Source organism: Ochotona curzoniae, unplaced genomic scaffold, assembly GCF_017591425.1.
Source record: "Ochotona curzoniae isolate NIBS_2020 unplaced genomic scaffold, NIBS_Ocur_1.0 scaffold_3890, whole genome shotgun sequence".
In the NCBI taxonomy this organism is placed as follows: Eukaryota; Metazoa; Chordata; class Mammalia; order Lagomorpha; family Ochotonidae; genus Ochotona; species Ochotona curzoniae.
Window position 1 is genome coordinate 13979602 of NW_024467115.1, and position 19271 is coordinate 13998872.

At 40.3% G+C, this 19271-nt stretch overlaps 1 protein-coding gene across 4 annotated transcripts in view; it reads right to left on the bottom strand.

The window, feature by feature from the left end:
- Positions 1-2405: 2405 nt before the first annotated feature.
- The window catches only part of VNN1 (vanin 1), a 44147-nt gene continuing 27281 nt past the window's right edge, over positions 2406-19271 (bottom strand). For 2 of the 4 annotated variants that reach the window (XM_040965551.1, XM_040965552.1), the window contains exons 5-8: positions 16854-17145; positions 15270-15628; positions 3790-3960; positions 2406-2937 (exon numbers count right to left, since the gene is read on the bottom strand). In XM_040965551.1, coding sequence (XP_040821485.1) covers positions 2755-2937; positions 3790-3960; positions 15270-15628; positions 16854-17145 — 1005 coding nt within the window. In that variant the 3' untranslated portion in view covers positions 2406-2754. The remainder of the gene's footprint in view (positions 2938-3789; positions 3961-15269; positions 15629-16853; positions 17146-19271) is intronic. The other 2 variants (XM_040965554.1, XM_040965553.1) reach the window with 2 other exon arrangements.

Consider the following 19271-nt stretch of genomic DNA (forward strand, 5'->3'; position numbering starts at 1 on the left):
TTTGGGCATCCCTCACTGCTTTCACAGAGCATAAACGGAAAGATGGATCAAAAGTGAAGCAGCTGGGACAGGAATTGGCACCCAAAATGGGATGCCGGTGCTGTAGGGCTGAGGATTAATTTGATACACCAATGTGCCAGCTCCATTTCTTTTTACTTTTGCAATGTAAAATTTTACACTTTATTTAAAAACATATGTAAATACCTAACTAAATGTAATAATGTTTTTAAGAGCACTTTCTTTAGTGGCATCACTTCATCAATTAATGATTTTGGAACTCAAATTTTACTGTAGAGTAAAAGTAAAGAACATTAATTTTTTTTAATTTAACCACAAAAGCCATTGCAAAACACCATAGAACTTTTTGGATACAAATATCAGGATTGTGCTGTTTGAGATGCATGAATGGGTCTTCAAACACCTTTAGAAGTAATGGGTAAAAACTACATTGTTAGCATCAAAATTTTTGAACCAAAATAAACATCTTTTTATTCCATTTTTTGACAAAATTTTAAAGACTCTTATTACATGCAGCAAAAAGGAAAATTAATTCAATGTTTTATAATTTTATGATAAATATATACATGTATAAATACAGATATATATATTCATGGTTATACCCAACATCCAACATGGTCCCCAGTGATTCTCACCCCAAGATATCATATCTTGACATGATTCCAGTTTTGTAGCATGGTGAGTCTGTATGACCAATAGCATGTGGGAGAAATGAGGTCACTTCCAGGGTTACATCATAAAAGTTTGCAGCTTCCATTTAGGCTCTCTCTCTCTCTCTCTTTTGTTCCCTCAATATCATCTTTCTGGAGGAAACCAGCTACCATTTTGTGAAAATGTTCCAATATCCCATAGAAAGCCCCAAATGATGAGAACAAAGCCATTACTCAAATTTCGGCAAGAAACAGAATCCTCTCCACAGTCCTGAGCATGCACTCAGCAGCAGATCTCCAGCCCCATTACAATCTTGAGATGACTACAATCCTGGTGACAGGTTAATTGCAACCTTAAAAGCACCCCAACTAAACCACCCCCCAGAACCTGACCCTTGGAAACTCTAAATAAATATTAATTTATTAAGATGTTGATTTGGGGATAATTTGTTAAACCACAATAGCTAGTTAATTCCAATGTGGAACAAGGAAGAAACCTGCATAATCTTTTTATGTATTTAACATTTTAAAACTTCAACTTCAAATTAAAACTATATGATAATATTGGGATCTGCCCCTGTAATTTCTGTTCCTAAATACATGATGAGATTTTAAATTTTAAATTAGATGTTTAGAAAAAAAAATCACACAATATCATCAAGAATCGTAAGGTAGAATTTAAATATTTTCTAGGAAATGCTCATTGTCCCACAAAAGCGTTCATTTCAGGATGACATCTTGTTAATGTGATTCACTTATTTCAGAAATAAAATAAAATGACCTGTGCTTTCCAGAAGGTCATGTTTATACAGTACTGAGGTTAATGTCAGTGCTGTAGCGATGATGAATGTTCTGACCTGGCCTAGCAGTAAAGATGGCTGTATCCATACTGAAATTTCTAGGCTAAAATTCTTAATTCTGGTTCCTGATTTCCAAATATCGTAAGCCCTGGGAATCAATGGTGATACCTGAAGTAACTGCATTCCTGTCGCCTACTTGCTAAATCCAGTTAAGTTTTAGGCTCCCAACTTGAGCACTTCCTTCCCTCCACAGCCATTGTGGACATTTCAGGAGTGAACCAAGAGCTTCTTCCTTGTGTCTTCTCAAAAAAAAATCTCTACTTCACTAAGTTGCATGATGTCGATCAATTCAGCTGTTCCAAAAAAGAACATTTAATCCAAATAAATACCGTAAGTTTAGAATGGTAACTACTTGGAATCCTAACTACACATGATGTTGTGATCTGGTAATTTCACCATCAATCCACCGACAGTTCTCTCTAAAAGTGTCCGTTAGAGACTTGAGAAGCCAGGCCAGTTGGGTATTGGTATTTAACAACTTATTTTAATTCAAAAAATCAGGTTATGGTTGGAAAAATGGTGTTGGGAGCAGGGAGAAGAGAATTCGACTTTGTATGAGTTCCAAAGTCCAAGGCCTAGGTGTGGGAGGGCTGGTTTCATCCGGAGGCTCTGCTCCTGGCTTGCTGATGTAACATTGTGATGGTTTTCTTCCTCCGTGACTTTACATAATCTCCTCTCTGGAAAAGTCCATATTCCACACCCTAACCTCTTCTCATAATAACAAGTGGATTAGAACCCAACCTGAAAACTTTATTTCAAATCAATTACCTATGGCAAGGATGACTTTAAAATGTAAACTTTTTGGAACATTATTCATTCCATAGCAGAACTGAACTTGTATTGCTTAGCTATGCAATTAAGCAGAGTAGACAAATAAAAATTATTAGAAAGTTTAAGCATAATGTATTAAGAGATACATGTTATAATAGAGGAGGTAAGGATTTCAGACTTCAGTGAATTTTAGGATAGATTTGATATAATTTTTATTTCTTCTGCATAAAATATTTGTGATTCTTATCCTATGCAAACAGTCCAGTTCCAGGAAAGAACAACACTCAAGTCACTTTTAGATTAATATATATATTGGTGTGTGTTCTTCTGAACACGAATGTATATTTGTAATTCACATACATCAGACACCACTATTAGCAAAAGCCCAAACCAATCATTTTCTCATCCACCACTTCTTAAATTGTCCCAAGGAAAAGAAAGGAAATACGAATATTCTACCAGTATAATGAGCACAGAATACATGCCGAAACAGCAGCAAGGATGCTCAGTGTTTGTGCCGTCAAGTCTGAGGAAGCATTTAATGCCTGATCCTTCTCATACAACCTTCCAAACAGAGTTACTGTTAAGACAGGTCCAGATGTTGGCTTCAAGCTCATTAAACGTCCATCACTTGACACCTAATTAGAACACAGAAGACAGGCTCTATCTTTAAGAAGTAATAAAATAAGAAATAATAAAAATACTGATCCAATTCTGCTTTGCCAAAGATATTTTTTAATGGAGTTGTAGAATTAGTAGTATGTAATTTATTTACCCCAGAAAGCATTCCATGAGTTAATTAACATAAAACCATGGAGTTGGTAGTACATAAGACCGAAAGCTTTTCCTCTTGGACAATGTAAAAACTGACTCAAATAATCAGATTTTATTGAATAAGGAGAGATTGGCCTGAGCATCTTTCAATCCCTATCACTCCCAACAATCCCATTTTCCTTTCTCAGCAGTTCTCTATACCACAAAGGGGGCATGAGAGGAGATCCTGAAGGGGAAGTCAGTGGGAGAATGTGGCTGGGCAGACTCACAGACTCCAGTGCATTGTTTTGGGGCTTTAAAGTATTTGATCCCTTGCCAGCATCAGACCCTATTAAGCTCTCTATCTTTCAGCCTTCTGCTGCTCTTGTATTATGTCTTGAACCAGATAAGAGGGACTTTCTTCCCCTAGGCATAATTCCTTAGTTATCCTAGGGCCTGCTTCTGAAATGATTTTTGCTGAGTCTTCTTGCTACTTAGCAGGGCTGAAATCGTCCATCTTGCTGCCTAGAGTCCCCAAACAAGGTTCATTTCTTCATTCTGAGTGTATTAATTCACAAATTGTTACCCTAAGAAATCCAGACCTCATGATTCTTAAGGGCAAACTTTCCCTTTCCAAATGGAGATTTTTACATTTATAAGCACATGAGAAGGCTTTGACCTAAAAGAATTTCCTCTTACATGAAATTATTCTGTTTGTATTAGGCAAAGATTCTTACCTGGAATTCCCCAGGTGCAAGCTTAATCTCACTCAGCAACACCTCAGGGAAGACGTACTGGGTTCCAAAAGTACCACTAAGGGAGAACATATCAAACCTGGTGGAAGCTGTTTCAACTGAGTGTCCACAAGTGCGTAAGTCTGCCCTTTTACACTTCAGCAGGGTACAGATCTAAGGACATAATGCAAGACGATAAGTCACAAGAACCTCACAATGAATACACTCATTGGCTGGGCTTGATCATTCTCAGTAAGCAATGTATGTACATTGTTATATACCATACACATACACTTTTAAAATTTTTATTACACCACAATGAAACTGGGGTATAATTTAATAATATCAAATAAACTAAGACCCCAATGCTTCTGCAATTCATGTCAGAATGATTAACCTCTTAGAGTTCATGAGATGTTCGATCTACAGCCATGAAAATCACATTTTCACGTTAGAGCCTTTCACACTGGTGAAATCTGTCTTATGACTTATCTCACAAAATAAAAGAAATTCAGGGTAATAATGAACATTAGCAACAGCCCAAAGGCATTTCTGGTAACCTTGAAAAGTCATAGCTTTCATTTTTGAGCAAGGACTAAGCCAGTTCTCCATTGAGTTTTTCTTCTATTACAGTATGCAGCTACTTGAACTTAGCATTTAAGTATGACTCAGCTCACCATGCTAACTGCATTTTCCAAAAAGGAATACTTATGTTCGTTTAACTTTGTCTGCTCATGTATTCCAAGCCATCCTCGTTCTTTCCTATAAATGGTCTCCTCCTTGATTCAAATTTTGCAGGTACAAAGTCAATCTTTTGGACTGTGTATGTTTAAGGTAATGATAGAATGAATATGAGTTTTATTTTGTTTCCACGAAATTGTAAAGAAACTGGTACTTTTTTTCTAAGATCCCACAAGCAGGGAGCAGAAGGATGGACAACAGCGTAATTGTACAGGCTTGTGTGTTGATACAATACATGGTAACTGCTTTAGTAGATCTACGACTTACAATGGTAGTGGAACAAGCCAAGATCAAGCCTGTCTACACAGCAGAACACTCAACATACTCTGTCATTGGGGTCATCAGGTACCTCAGAGCTGGGAGTGAAACTGCAATGGCTTGAAGACAGCAGGTAACAGCAGAAGTACTTGAGTCCTTGTCTAACTTAAGTTAGGAAGATGATATAACACTGGGAAGGATGCTTTAAATGTACAGTCTGTAACTCAAGCAGGCAACTGTTCCTTTCCATAGCTGGTAAGTTACTAGTAATCTCTTTCCAGAAAGGGTAGAACTGATGGTCTTTACACAGATTTTTTGAAGATGTAGATAAAGAAGATTACTTGAATGAACTGTATTGAATGTTGAAAGAAACTCCCACCACCAATACCCCTACATCATGCATGGCCAATTTCCTTACTTTGTTCTTAAATATTGGAAACAGGGATTAATCTTTTGGAATACCTTTGCCAAATAAGATAAAACACTAGAGTTAGCCCCAGATTTGAAGATCAGATAAATAGCAGTAACGTTTTAGCATAAATGTAGCCCAAACATTGAATGAAATGCACAAATTTTTGTTGTTGTCTTTATTATCTATTTAAACCCCAAATTTGCCTAGGAATTCTGTATTCTTCTTTACTAAATTAGGCAATTCTATTGAAGAAGAAAATTAGATAGAGTCAGTATTGTAACACAGTGAGTAAAGTCACTGCATGTGATACCAAAATTGCATATGGAACAGTTCCTGTCCATCTGTTCCATGTCTGACCCCTGCTAGTCACCTGGGGAAAATAGTGAAAGATGGCCCAAGTATATGGGTTTGTGCCACCCATGTTGGAGACCTGTTTGTAGCTCTTGGCACTTGACCCCTGGTTCCTGGCTCATGACTTTAGTTGATTATATTGCTGGCTGTTGCAGCCAACTGTCTCTCCTCCTCTCTATCTGACTTTTCAATAAAAAATAAATCTTTTTTTTTAAGTATTTTGTCAATACTTTTCTTTCTCCAAAGACAATGTTAGGTCTCCCAATAAGATGCATGCCAGTTTTCCTTTGTAGAATTTATCAGAATTAAAATTAAATAGCAATTTTCTTGGCTTTGTGCTTGATATTTGTCTTTTAAGTATAAGGTCTGTGAAGGCAGTGACTATGTCAATCTTTCTCACTTTAACAGTCCCAAGACTAGCACATATCTGAACACAGTAAGCATGACATAAATACATGGGGAGTGAAAATAAAATCCACATATTCTGGAAGAAGATAACTAGAGATTTAAAGATCTTCAGGGGTTGGTCCAAGGCCAGCTAACTACTACTGGAAACGTAGAAGTTCACCCAGTATCATTGCATTGCAGAACACATATTAACCTGCATCTTGCTCAAGCCCCTGGATTAACCTGCTGGTTGTGAGCATGCTTTTATCCCTAACCACTTGTATTGCGGGGAAACAGGTCCTACAGTCTCAAAGACCTAGATGCTGTTGGTCTGGGTGCCCCCTTTGTTGGGAAGGTAAAGGGATGACAAAGAGTGCAGGTGGTGCTCTAAAGAGAAAAAATTAAATGTGTTTGGTAAGGAAGATAAACTTCCCTCATCTATGCATCCACTATTTACCCCAAAATATTTTGAAATAAAATTCTCTCGGTATCCTCAGAGGACTTCTTTTTAGGACTGTTCTGCCACTTCAACAATCTAGGCAGATAACACATTAGGAAAACGATCAAGCTGATATAAATGTATATAACCTATACATATCCTTTGCTAATATCACCTCTGCATTACTTGCCATACCTAATATAGTGTCCATTCCATATTAATAGCCATTTTACTGTATTATCTAGGAAAACAGAAGAAATCTACATTTCAACTCAGATGCAATTTTTCTGTTTTCTAAACACGACAGATTCAGTTGGTTGAAGCTGTAGATGTGGAACCTAGTCGGGCATGACTGTGTCCAGGCTGCTCCCCATCTCCTTCCACTCTCCTATTTCAACTGTTTTCTTCAGTGTCTTCTATCACACTGTACTCTACAAAAAGCAATTGCCTTCCTCCCTACTTCCTTAAAGTTCTTACAAAAATTTCCACACATTCACTAAAAATGCTTACAAAGTTTGTGCGGCAACATGCAGGTTAACTTCACTTTGCCTTTTCTCCCTTTAATTAAGAAGTAGGCTATATTATCAATGGAGAATTTTCCTCGTAGTATTTCATCATAGAGTGAAAGATTATCAATATAATGCAATAGTAAAATCCCTGGCCCTCAATGCCAAAATCCAAAATTCCACGAAAATAAAGGACTTGTGGTCCAGTGCTACAATGCAGCCAGCTGAAGCATCTCTTGTGATGCCAGCATCTCTTAATTGCCAATTCAAGTCCCAGTTGCTCCACTCTCAATCCAGTTCCCTGCTAATTTACCTGGGAAAGGAGTGGAAGATGGCTGAAGAGGTTGGCCCTGTGCTCCTCATACAGGAGACCAAGATGGGGTTCTGCACTCCTGACTTGGTCCTGGCACAGCCTTGGCAGTTGTAGCCATTTGGGGCATGAATTAGTGAGTGAAAGATTCTATTTCTCATCTCTCATCCTTCCCTCTCTGTAACACTGCCTTTCAAACAAATAAAATAAATTATTTTTAGAAAAACAAAAAAAGTTCCTTAGGTAGAAACCTATGCTACTATTAAGCTTGTTGTATTAAAGTTAATATGAAAATCAATAAAGAAAACTATCGCTTACAAATCAATGATGTCCCAGTACAGCCACTGCCAATTTGCACATGACTCACACGAGGTACCTGTCATGCAGGTGCTGCTGTTGCGGGTATTTGTATTGGATGTTACGGTGGTACATAAGTGAGATACCTAATAAAGCCAAAAAGCTGGAAGGAATGGCATGGGAAGTGTCTGGACAGCCATTTTGGTGAAGACAATACTTGAAAGGTGTTACAAAAGTGAATTGGGAGTCACCACAGGTAAAGGAAATAGCATATACAAATCTCCAGAGGTTCTTAGGTTTAAGCAAGCTGGGGTGAGAAAGTGTCTTAGCTTGTGAAAACTCAAATGTGAACAAAAGTGAGAAGAGGATAGAAAGTAAAAAAGGACCACAAAGTTTTGTGAGTCTTTTATGCTGCAAAATTCGGCTTGTTGGATCATAGTCGATGCTTTAGGTATGAGAGCAATACGATCATAAATGGCCTCTGTGGGATTTTTTAAAACTACAGTGTAGGGGGGGGAAAGAAGATGGCCGACGTAGGAGGAAGGCTGTGAGGGAGCGTCCAGAGAAAGAGGGATAGAAAGTTATAGAAGCAGCAAAGAGGAACAGCAGGGAATCGCAGGGAGAGGTCCGTGAGGCTCCCTAGGACAGTGTGGAGCCAAAAAGATCCACACAACTCGGAAGAACAGCGAGAACGGAGCAGGGCAAAGGTAGAGAAACCGACATCCCACTCCAGACCTGCTGAGTCACTTTTGAAAACGGCCTGACGGGAGACGCAGACAGCCCGGAGGCGGGGAGATGGGGCGGATCGTCGCCGGCGGGAGGTGGAGGCAGACTGCAGCGGCCGGACGTTTGGTGAGGGGGGGGGGTTGACGTGGCAGCCTCCGCATTCCTTGACCCCTACTGAGGTTCCAGCCTCTGAGAACGCGGGGCAGACAGACTGAAACTGTTGGGTTTGTGCCTTGGGAACTACACACAGTGGTGTTGGTGGCTGAGGGGGCCCCAGGAAGGCGCCTCGGATGTTCCTACACTGAGGGGGCCAGTGCGTCTCAGTGCGCAGAGGCTGCTGGCGAGGATCTGGAGTCCTCCACATCCTGCCTGGTGGAAGCGCGAGAACATCAGGAAGACCCTGGTCGCTGCGCCGAGCGGACTAGGCGGCCCCGCCTGCAGCAGCCGCCTCCACAGCGCAGGTGTCAGGTGTCAGGTGTTAGGAGAGCTTTGAGATTTGGGAAGTGTAGCGCTGTGTGTCCCCGACACGCAGGTACCACTCCCATAGGGTGAACTGCTCACCCCTCGCCTCCCACCCCGCAGTTCTGAGCGTGGGCGACCCACCAGGAGAGCTCTGAAAACTCCTGCACCACACTGACACGGTGTGAACCTGCCGTGAAATTATAACAGGGCGCCTGGGCCACTCCTCCGCTAAGGGCCGGTGTGAGAGAGCCACACAGGAGCAGGGGCTCTGAACACCCACACACCACGAGTGGTGGATTCACTGCACAAGAGCCACGCCTGGAAAGTGCCTCACCCACAGTCCCGTGTGTGGGAGACGCACCAGGTGGGCTCTGAAAAACCTTGCAGTCCCTGACACGGAGAACGCAGGGAGAAAGCACATAAAACCTTCTAAGTCCTGTGGATTCCCGTGCAGGGGGCACACCCAGAGAGCGCCTCCATCCCTCCACGCCCTGGGGTGTCACACCTGTAGAAGAGGTGCCCAGAGTGTGCCTGGAATCCACTGGGCCCCCAAGGTGGTGCTCTACAGCCCCGGGCCCTGAGAACGCACCAACGGTGCCTTGAAAATTACCACGCTCGGCAACACCACGCCTGCAGGCTCCAATCTCTACAGGAAAGCACCTGACAGCCCCTCAACACACGGGTTCATTTGCCCCACCAGAATTCACCAACGCAATGGGAAAAACCACTAGAAAGAGCTGTGCTCCAGATGAAAGAGCCAGCACCCCACCAAACATGGGCCAAAAGCCATTATCAATATCGGCGATGCGAGATGAAGACATGGAAGTGTTACCAGCAAAGGAATTGATGAAAATAATGCTAAAATTTCTCAGAGACATGGACACAAAGCTGGAAGACTACCAGAACCGCATAATCACCGAAATACAACAAATCAAAACCAAACTGGATGCCCAAGAGAATAAAATTGAAAGCCTCATCAACAGAATAAATGCGGCAGAGGAAAGGATCTCTGAAACAGAAGACACACAAAATGAAAGTGCCCAGCGAATTAAACAGCTGGAGACAAACCTCAGCAAAACTAATAAAATGATGCAAGAGATGAAGGATTACCTTAGAAAACTGAATATTCGGATCATCGGCCTCCCTGAGGGAGTAGAAAGAGAATCTGGGATGCAAGCAGTGCTTGATGAAATTATACAGGAAAACTTCCAAAACACTTGGAACACGAATCCACCCCGCATACAGGATGGACAGAGAACTCCCAACAGACATGATCCAAAGAGATCTTCACCCAGACACACGGTGCTCAGGTTCTACTCCAATGAAGACAAAGAAGGAATCCTGAGACAAGTACGAAGTAGAGAAAAGATCACATACAGGGGAAAACCCATCAGAATCACTGCTGACTTCTCCGAAGAGACCCTACAAGCAAGGAGAGAATGGACAAAGATCTTCCAAGTCCTGAAACAAAACAACTGTCAACCAAAAATAATCTACCCAGCAAAGATCTCATTTGTATATGAGAACGAAATCAGATACTTCAATAGCAAAGAAAAACTAGAAGAATATGTCTACACAAAACCAGCTCTGCAAAGTCTCCTTAGAAATGCACTAGTCCCGGACAAAAAGGAGGCAAATCACAAACAAAGCTGGCAAATAAGAAGGTCTCCAAACTAAAAGCTGCACAAACAAGACAACTACATAGGCAACAACACACACACAACACAATCACATGGCAGGGCAAAATTGCAAACTCTCAATTTTAACTCTCAACACAAATGGTCTAAATTCACCAATCAAAAGACAGAGATTAATAGAATGGATCATCAAACAAGACCCAACCATCTGTTGCCTACAAGAAACGCATCTAACCAGAAAGGATGCAAAGAAACTGAAAGTGAAGGGATGGAAAAAGATATTTCACGCCAATAGACGAGAAAAAAAAGCTGGGGTAGCTATCCTAATTTCAGACGAAATAGATTTCATTCTAACTAACATCAAAAGAGACAGGGAAGGCCATTTTATACTGGTGAAAGGAATGATCCATCAAGAAGCAATCACCATCATTAATGTTTATGCACCGAATCTTAATGCACCTAGTTACGTAAAGCAATTACTTACAGACTTAAAGGAAGACATAGACACCCGCACAATTCTTGTAGGCGATCTCAACACACCTCTAACAACAATGGACCGGTCTACGAAACAAAAACTCAACAAAGAAACAACAGAGCTCACACAAACAATAGAACAACTAGACTTAGTAGACATATATAGAACTTTTTATCCTAAGGCCACAGACTATACATTCTTCTCAGCGGTGCATGGCACCTTCTCCAGAATCGATCACATGATAGGACATAAAGCGAATCTAAACAACTTCCAAAACATTAGTATCATACCATGTACCCTCTCAGACCACCATGGGATGAAACTGGAAATCAACAACTCAAAACTCCCCAGGAAGTATAGGCACTCTTGGAAATTGAACAATATGCTATTAAACGAACAATGGGTCAGAGAAGAAATTAAAGATGAGATCAAAAAATTCATGGAAACCAATGAAAACTCTGATACAACATTCCAAAACTTGTGGGACACCGCCAAAGCAGTGCTACGAGGTAGATTCATTGCAATCGGAGCGCATGTCAAGGCCCAAGAAAGACGCCAAATACAGGAACTAACCACACACCTCCAGGATCTGGAAAAACAGCAGCAGAAGAGTCCCACGCACAATAGGAAACAAGAAATCATCAAAACAAGGGAGGAGATAAACCAAATAGAAATCAAAAAAACTATACATAAAATCAACAAATCAAAAAGTTGGTTTTTTGAGAAAATAAACAAAATAGACACTCCACTGGCCCGATTGACCAAAAAAAAACAAGAGAAAGTGAGAATCAATAGCATTAAAGATGAAAAAGGCAACATAACAACAGACACTGCAATCATTAAGAAAATAATTAGAAATTACTACAAAGAACTGTACTCCCACAAATTTGAGGACCACCAAGAAATAGAAAAGTTCTTGGACTCCCACCACTTACCAAAACTCAGTCCGGAGGCAACTGCAGAATTAAATAAACCCATAACCGAGGTAGAGATTGAAACAGTCATCAAGGATCTCCCAACGAAAAAAAGCCCAGGCCCAGACGGCTTCACTACAGAATTCTACAAAACATTCCGAACAGAACTAACCCCAATCCTCTACAAGCTCTTCAAAACAATAGAGGAGGAAGCAACCCTCCCAAACTCATTCTATGAAGCCAACATCACCTTAATCCCAAAACCGGACAGAGAACCATCAGAGAAGGAAAACTACAGACCTATCTCTCTGATGAACATTGATGCTAAAATTCTCAACAAAATCCTAGCCAATAGAATTCAAAAAATCATCAGACAGATCATTCATCCGGATCAAGTAGGATTCATCCCTGGAATGCAGGGATGGTTCAACATTCGGAAATCCATAAATGTTATAAACCATATCCAAAAACTGCAAAACAAGAACCACATAATAGTTTCAATAGATGCAGAAAAAGCTTTCGACAAAATCCAACACCTCTTCATGCTAAAAACTCTAGCCAAAGTAGGCATAGATGGGAAAATCCACAACATAATTAAAGCAATTTATGAAAAACCCAACGCCAGTATCATACTGAATGGAGAAAAGCTAGAACCCTTCCCACTGAGATCTGGAACAAGACAAGGGTGCCCGCTATCACCACTGCTATTCAACATAGTCCTAGAGGTACTTGCAGAGGCCATAAGACAAGAAAAAGAAATCAAAGGCATACGTATAGGAAACGAAGAAGTCAAGCTTTCACTATATGCAGATGACATAATCCTATACATAGAAAAACCAGGAGACTCAATACAGAAACTGCTAGAACTTATACGAGAGTTTGGCAGAGTGGCAGGGTACAAAATTAACGAACGAAAATCAACAGCCATAGTGTATGCAAATAACACCAAGATGGAAGAAGATCTAACCAACAGGATACCATTCAAAATAGCAGAGAGAAGTATGAAGTATTTGGGAATAAATCTAACCAAAAGCGTAGGAGACCTATTCGAAGAAAACTACAAACTATTTAAAAAGGAAATTGAACAAGACCTCAAAAGATGGAATAACATCCCGTGCTCCTGGATAGGCAAAATCAATATCATTAAAATGTCTATACTACCACAAGCAATATACATTTTCAACGCAATTCCAATCAAATTGCCCAAAACATTCTTCACGGAACTGGATACAATGATTCAAAAGTTCATCTGGAAACACAAAAAACCACGAATAGCTAGAACCATCCTGAAAAATAAGAGGTTAGCAGGGGGAATCACAATCCCGGACCTCTGGACATACTATAGAGCAGTGGTTATCAAAACAGCCTGGTACTGGCACAAAGACAGAAAGGAAGATCAATGGAATAGAATAGAAGCACCAAAAGGGAACCCACACAAATACAGCCAATTAATCTTTGACAAAAAGACCAATGATAGCTCAAGCAAGTGGGAAGGCCTCTTTAGTAAATGTTGTTGGGACAACTGGCTGATAGCCTGTAGAAACAAAAGGATAGACCCACATCTATCACCATACACTAAGATCCAATCTACATGGATAAAAGACCTAAACCTACATCCAGAAACCTTCAAACTCTTGCAAGAAAATGTAGGAAATACACTGCAAGACCTAGGAGTAGGTTCCGACTTTCTAAGAAGGACACCAAAAGCAATAGCAGTTGAGAACAGAATAAACAAATGGGACCTCATCAAACTAAGAAGCTTCTGTACAGCAAGGGAAACAATCAACAAAGTAAAAAAGCAACCCACAGAGTGGGAGAAGATCTTTGCACACGATATAGGCGATAGGGGGCTAATTTCCAGGATATACAAAGAACTTCAAAACAACCAAAAAACCAAAACAAACAAGCCACTCAAGAAATGGGCAAGGGAAATGGGCAAACATTTCACAAAGGAACAAGTCCAAATGGCAAACAAACATATGAAAAAATGTTCCAGCTCCCTAGCAATAAGGGAAATCCAAATTAAAACATCGATGAGGTACCACCTAACACCAGTAAGATTGGCCCACATAAACAAGAACACCAACGACGCTTGCTGGCGAGGATGCGGGGAAAAGGGAACCCTACTCCACTGCTGGTGGAGCTGCAAATTGGTACAGCCTTTATGGAAATCAGTCTGGAGAACACTCAAACAACTCGGAATCTGCATGCCATATGACCCAGCAATAGCACTCCTAGGAATATATCCAAAACACCTGATTTACGACAAACCAACATGCATCCCTATGTTCATTGCAGCACAATCAGTAATTGCAAAAACATGGAAGCAACCGAAATGCCCATCAGCAGAAGATTGGATAAGAAAGCTTTGGTTCATCTACTCCATGGAATACTACTCAGCTATTAAAAAAAACAAAATGCAGTTCTTTGTGGCTAAATGGGCACAACTGGAAACTATAATGCTAAGGGAAATGAGCGAATCCCAAAAGATTAGATACCACATGTTTGCCTTGATTTAACCTGTAATTTATTGTTTGGTTGTTTGTTATTTTTTGAACGTGTCATTGATGCTGTCTCAACCCAGATGTTTCGAAGAATGGAACTTGCATTATTTTTAACATATTGTTTACCCAATACTATGTCAATTAATTCCATAATGTTGTATATTGATACTGAGGCCTTGTTGGGGCTTTTAACCGACCGGATCTTTACTCTGTTAGACCTATCTTCAGACCATAGAAGGTCTCCCCAGGAGGCCACTGAACTTATCTGGACAATAAGACGCTGAACTTTATGCTAGGCATGTGTTTGCAAGCAATGAATCTCAACTGAACTTGAACTATGGTTATGCAGCAAGGTGGAGGAATCCACCATGGGGGGAGGGATATGGGGAGGGGTGGGGGGAATCCCCAGCGCCTATAAAACTGTACTACATAATACAGTGTAAGCAACAATAAAAAAAAAAAACTACAGTGTAGGGATGAAAAGCCTATTAGGAGAGTATTGCAAGAAAGTATGTGAGATGGGATGGGTGCCAGACAAGAATGGAAAAGAGCAGAGTGGGAGGAACAAGGAGCCACTTGGTAAGATTCCGTCTCAGCACACTAGTAGCTCCTCTTTTATCCTGAGGGCTATGAGATGTCTACACCTTTGTCACATCAAGCCAATCTGTTGAATAATTCCAACTGCACAATCACAGTGTCAAGCTCTTTATAAAGCAAGGTGAATGTTAAGAAATATAGAGAGAAAATAGCTAAGCTTTGTGATTTGATTAATTTTCATTTCAGATACTGTAAATAAATGCTCTGCTCTTTTCAAACTAGTTCAAAATTAAACTGACAATTACAAGATTTAGCAAATGAAAATGAAGGCTGTTCAACTATATATACATATATTTTTATGATATTGTTCTATATTCAGCTATATTTGCATTTTAAATAAACAGTGGCTTTTGGGGTGTACCTATATCCACCCAAGTGGGACATACACATTCTTAAAAACACATTTGTTATATATCTGAAGGCAAATATGACTATGTTCAAACTGGAAACTGATACCAGCACATTACCTGTAGATGATAGCTTCCTTCAACGGTGTGTAGACCATCAAATGCCCCAAGGGCATAAACTTCATCTGATCTCTTCTCAGACATCTTGTAGCTTAGATGGCAACAGAGATCTTTCTGACAGACTGTGTGATTTCCTGTGACTTCTGTGAGCTCCACAAAGGTGAATTCATCGAAAAAGACAGTGCCCTTAAATTCTTGGCTTCCCGTTGACAGTGGCTTTTGGTTGATGGCATGAGAAGCCCAATTCACTACAGAGGGTTGTGGATGGGACTCTAGTTCAGCAACGAGGAGTTTTCCCTCTTCTGTATTCATGTCATAATGGAATGCTCTGGGAGAATCAGGTGCATATATGCCACTTCCTGGAAATGCCGTTAGAAACAGGGTATAAGAAAGTGAAAAGGAATTCTTTACTTATTACTTTATTGCCTTTAAGTTGTATATTTCTCCTTTTTAAGATTTTTTTATTCTTATTGGAAAGGCTGATCAGACTTATAGATAAGGAGAAACAGAGAAAAATCCACCATCTGTTGGTTCACTCCCCAAATGACTGCAATTGCTGGAGCTCAGCCAAATCAAAGCCAGAAGCCAGAAGCTTGTTTTGCATTTCCTACAGGGTCCCAACATTTTGGGCGAGTCTCCACTGCTTTCCCAGGCCATTAAACAGTGAGCTGAATGGAAGGTGGAGTAGCCAGAACACAAACCAGTACCCACATGGGATCCTGGTGTTTACAAGATAAAGATTTAGCCATTGAACCATCACATCAGGCCCAAGCTGTAAATTTCATTACCTTTCATAAAATTTGCAGACAAGGATGGTCAGATAAAGGGAAACCCGATGTTGTGGCATAGTATGTTGAGCCAACAATATGGGTGCTGGTTTGAATCAAAGAAGATGGCCCTGATACCCATGCACGAGTCCCAGATGAAGCTCCTGTCTTCTGATTTCAGCCTGACTTAGCCCTGGCCTTTGCAGCCATTTGTGGCATCAATCATCTCTCTCTCTCTCTCTCTCTCTCTCTCTCTCTCTGGAGAAGTAACCAAGAAGGGATTCCAGCACTGTGGTTAATCTACCGTCTGCATCACCAGCATCTCACATGGGCATGAGTTGAAGTCTTAGTGGCACCACTTCAGATCCAGCTCCATGCTAATGTGTATGCAAACGGAGGAAGATGGTCAAGTTCTTGAGCCACTGCCACCAATTGGGAAGATCGTGATGAAGTCCCAAAATCCTAGCTTCAGCCTGGCCAAGCCCTGGCCATTGTGAGCCTTTGAGTAGTGAACCAGTGGACAGAAAATCCCATTCTCTCTGTTTCTCCTCTCTCTGTAACCCTGCCTTTCAAATAAATAAATCTGTTCAAAAAGGAAGTAAGACAAAAGAGAAATTTTTACTATATGGAGTAATAAGGATCAATATTTATTATTAATAAATAAATCTACAAAATAATTTGAATTGAAACTGATTCCATAGTATATCACCAGACAGATATTCAAAAACTAAGCATTGTAAAGCAGTCTGCTACAGAGCACATATAACAATTTTTGTTTGTTTTTATGTTTACATCAAACTTGTGGATTACACATTACCTGTCATATTCTTTGAAGGGTAATGTGTATTGGCTGCAAGAAAATTAACCCCCATGCCCATAGCCCAAGCTGAATGGAATTCAATAGCTGATAAATGTGGCAAAACATTCATCCAAGCTGTTGGAAACAGTATGGTGTCCACGTGGAGATCTTTCACCAGGGTGACAGCAGGATCATGGAAGAGTATATCGAAGCATGTGAAAATCCCAAACTTTCCAAAAGTGGTGTTGAAGGTCACAACTTCGGGCTCCTTGGGAACATTGAACTGTTCTTCACCCATAAAAAGATTTTGCTGCAATATACAAAAGTTGAAGAAAAGATGTTCTAGCAAGCCTGGAGTCACTATATTCAACTGTCATCTGTGGGCAGAGAGCTCTGCTTTCTCCTTTCTTCTCAAGACTAGTTCTATCAAGAGGGACTATTTCATTCTACCCATTGTCAACTGATGTCTTTTTTTTTTCCTTTTTAAAAGATTTATTTGTTTTTATTGGAAAGGTAGATATACAGAGAGGAGATAGAGAAAGAGCTTCTACCCACTGGTTCACATCCCAAATGGATATAACAGGTGGAGTCAGGCTGATCCACAGCCAGAAGCCAGAACTTCTTTCGAGTATCCTCTACTGCTTTCCCAGGGCACAAGCAGGGAGCTGGATGGGAAGTGGAGCAGAAGGGACAGGAACAAGTGCCCATATAGGATCCTGGTGCATGCAAAGCGAGGATTTTAGCCACTAGGCTACTGCACCAGGCCTAAGTCATGTCTTAAAAAGAACAAAATCGGGGTGAGGCATTTGGTCTCACAGTTAAGATGCCTGCATCCCTGTCCATTTACCAACCTCCCACCCTACCTCTGCCTTCTGCCTCCAGCTTCCTGCTTCTGCAGACCCTGGGACACGGCAGTGATGGCTCAAGCAGATGCACTCTTGCTACCCAAGTGGGAGACCTGCAGATGGGTAGACAGGCTCTCTTGCTGTCACTCTCTCTTCCTGTTAAATTTAATTCCTTAAAAATTACAGAACAGATTCCATAAGATGGCATTAAATATCAATACAATTGCCTCTTGCTGATTCTCACACTCCCAACAACACACTCCTGTGTTCTAAACACAGAGGGAAGATTTTCAGAAGCTTTTATTGTAGTTGTCCATAACTAAACCAATTGTTTTCCTTTTTAACTTTTTCCCTAATATAAAGATAACAGATTTTATGCATCCCATAATATAAATCCAAGTGAACAACCATGCTTCCTTCACTTCTCCTCTCCCTCTCAACACCCCACCTTCCTTTCCCTCCCTTTCATCAGGTTTTGCAAAGACATGATTATAATCCACTCTGTAATCACACGTTTAATTCACCACTAACCATAGTATTAAGCAAGTAAAAATTAGAAAGGCCGCATTGCATCTGGGGTATAAACATGGATTTAAAACAATCATATCACAAAATGACTATTCCATTCCTATACATGTTTGTTTTTATATTCTATATTAGCTTTTACATGACATTTGTCTTTGGACTGGTTTATTTCACTGAGCATAATCATTTCTAGTTGTATCCAGTTTGTTGCAGAAGATAGAATTTTATTTTTTGTTATGGCTGAGTAGTATTTTATAGTGCAAATATGTATATATCACATTTTTCTTTCATTATTTTGAAAAATTTATATATATAAGGTGGCAAATTTCACGTTTTTCACAACACAGATTTCGAAACATAGTGTTACATTCTACCCTACTCCCCCTCCTTTCTTCTTCTTATTTTTTTTTTAATTTTTAAAAAATTTTTATTGGAAAGTCAGATATACAGAGAGGAGGAGAGACAGAGAAGATCTTCCGTTCCAGGATTCACTCCCCAAGTGGCCACAATGGCCAGAGCTGACCCGATCCAAAGCCAGGAGCCAGGAACTTCTTCCAGGTCTCCCATGCAGATGCAGGGTCCCAAAGCCTTGAGCCGTCCTCCACTGCTTTCCCAGGCTGCAAGCAGGGAGCTCGTTGGGAAGCAGAGCTACCAGGATTAGAACTGGTGCCCATATGGCATCCCAGCGTGTTCAAGGTGAGGACTTTAGCTACTAGGCTAATGCATTGGGCCCCATTTTTTTTACTTTTACAATTACATACTTTTACTTCGTTTCAATCACAACCTTAACCCTTCATTAGGTAAAGAATTCTGCAAATATCAAGCAGGAAAAAACAACCACTGTTCCTGAAAGTATAGACAAAGGCTATAAAAAATAACCTCAAAATGTCAATTTTACATTTACATTTTTACAGTCTGTATTTTAGTTGCCATAAATCAGAGTAAATTTATGATTTTTTAAGCATACTGATCCCCAGCTGTATCCTTTTTTTTGCATTTCATTCCTTTTCACTGACCAATAGTATTCCACTATATATATATATATATATATATACCACATTTTCAT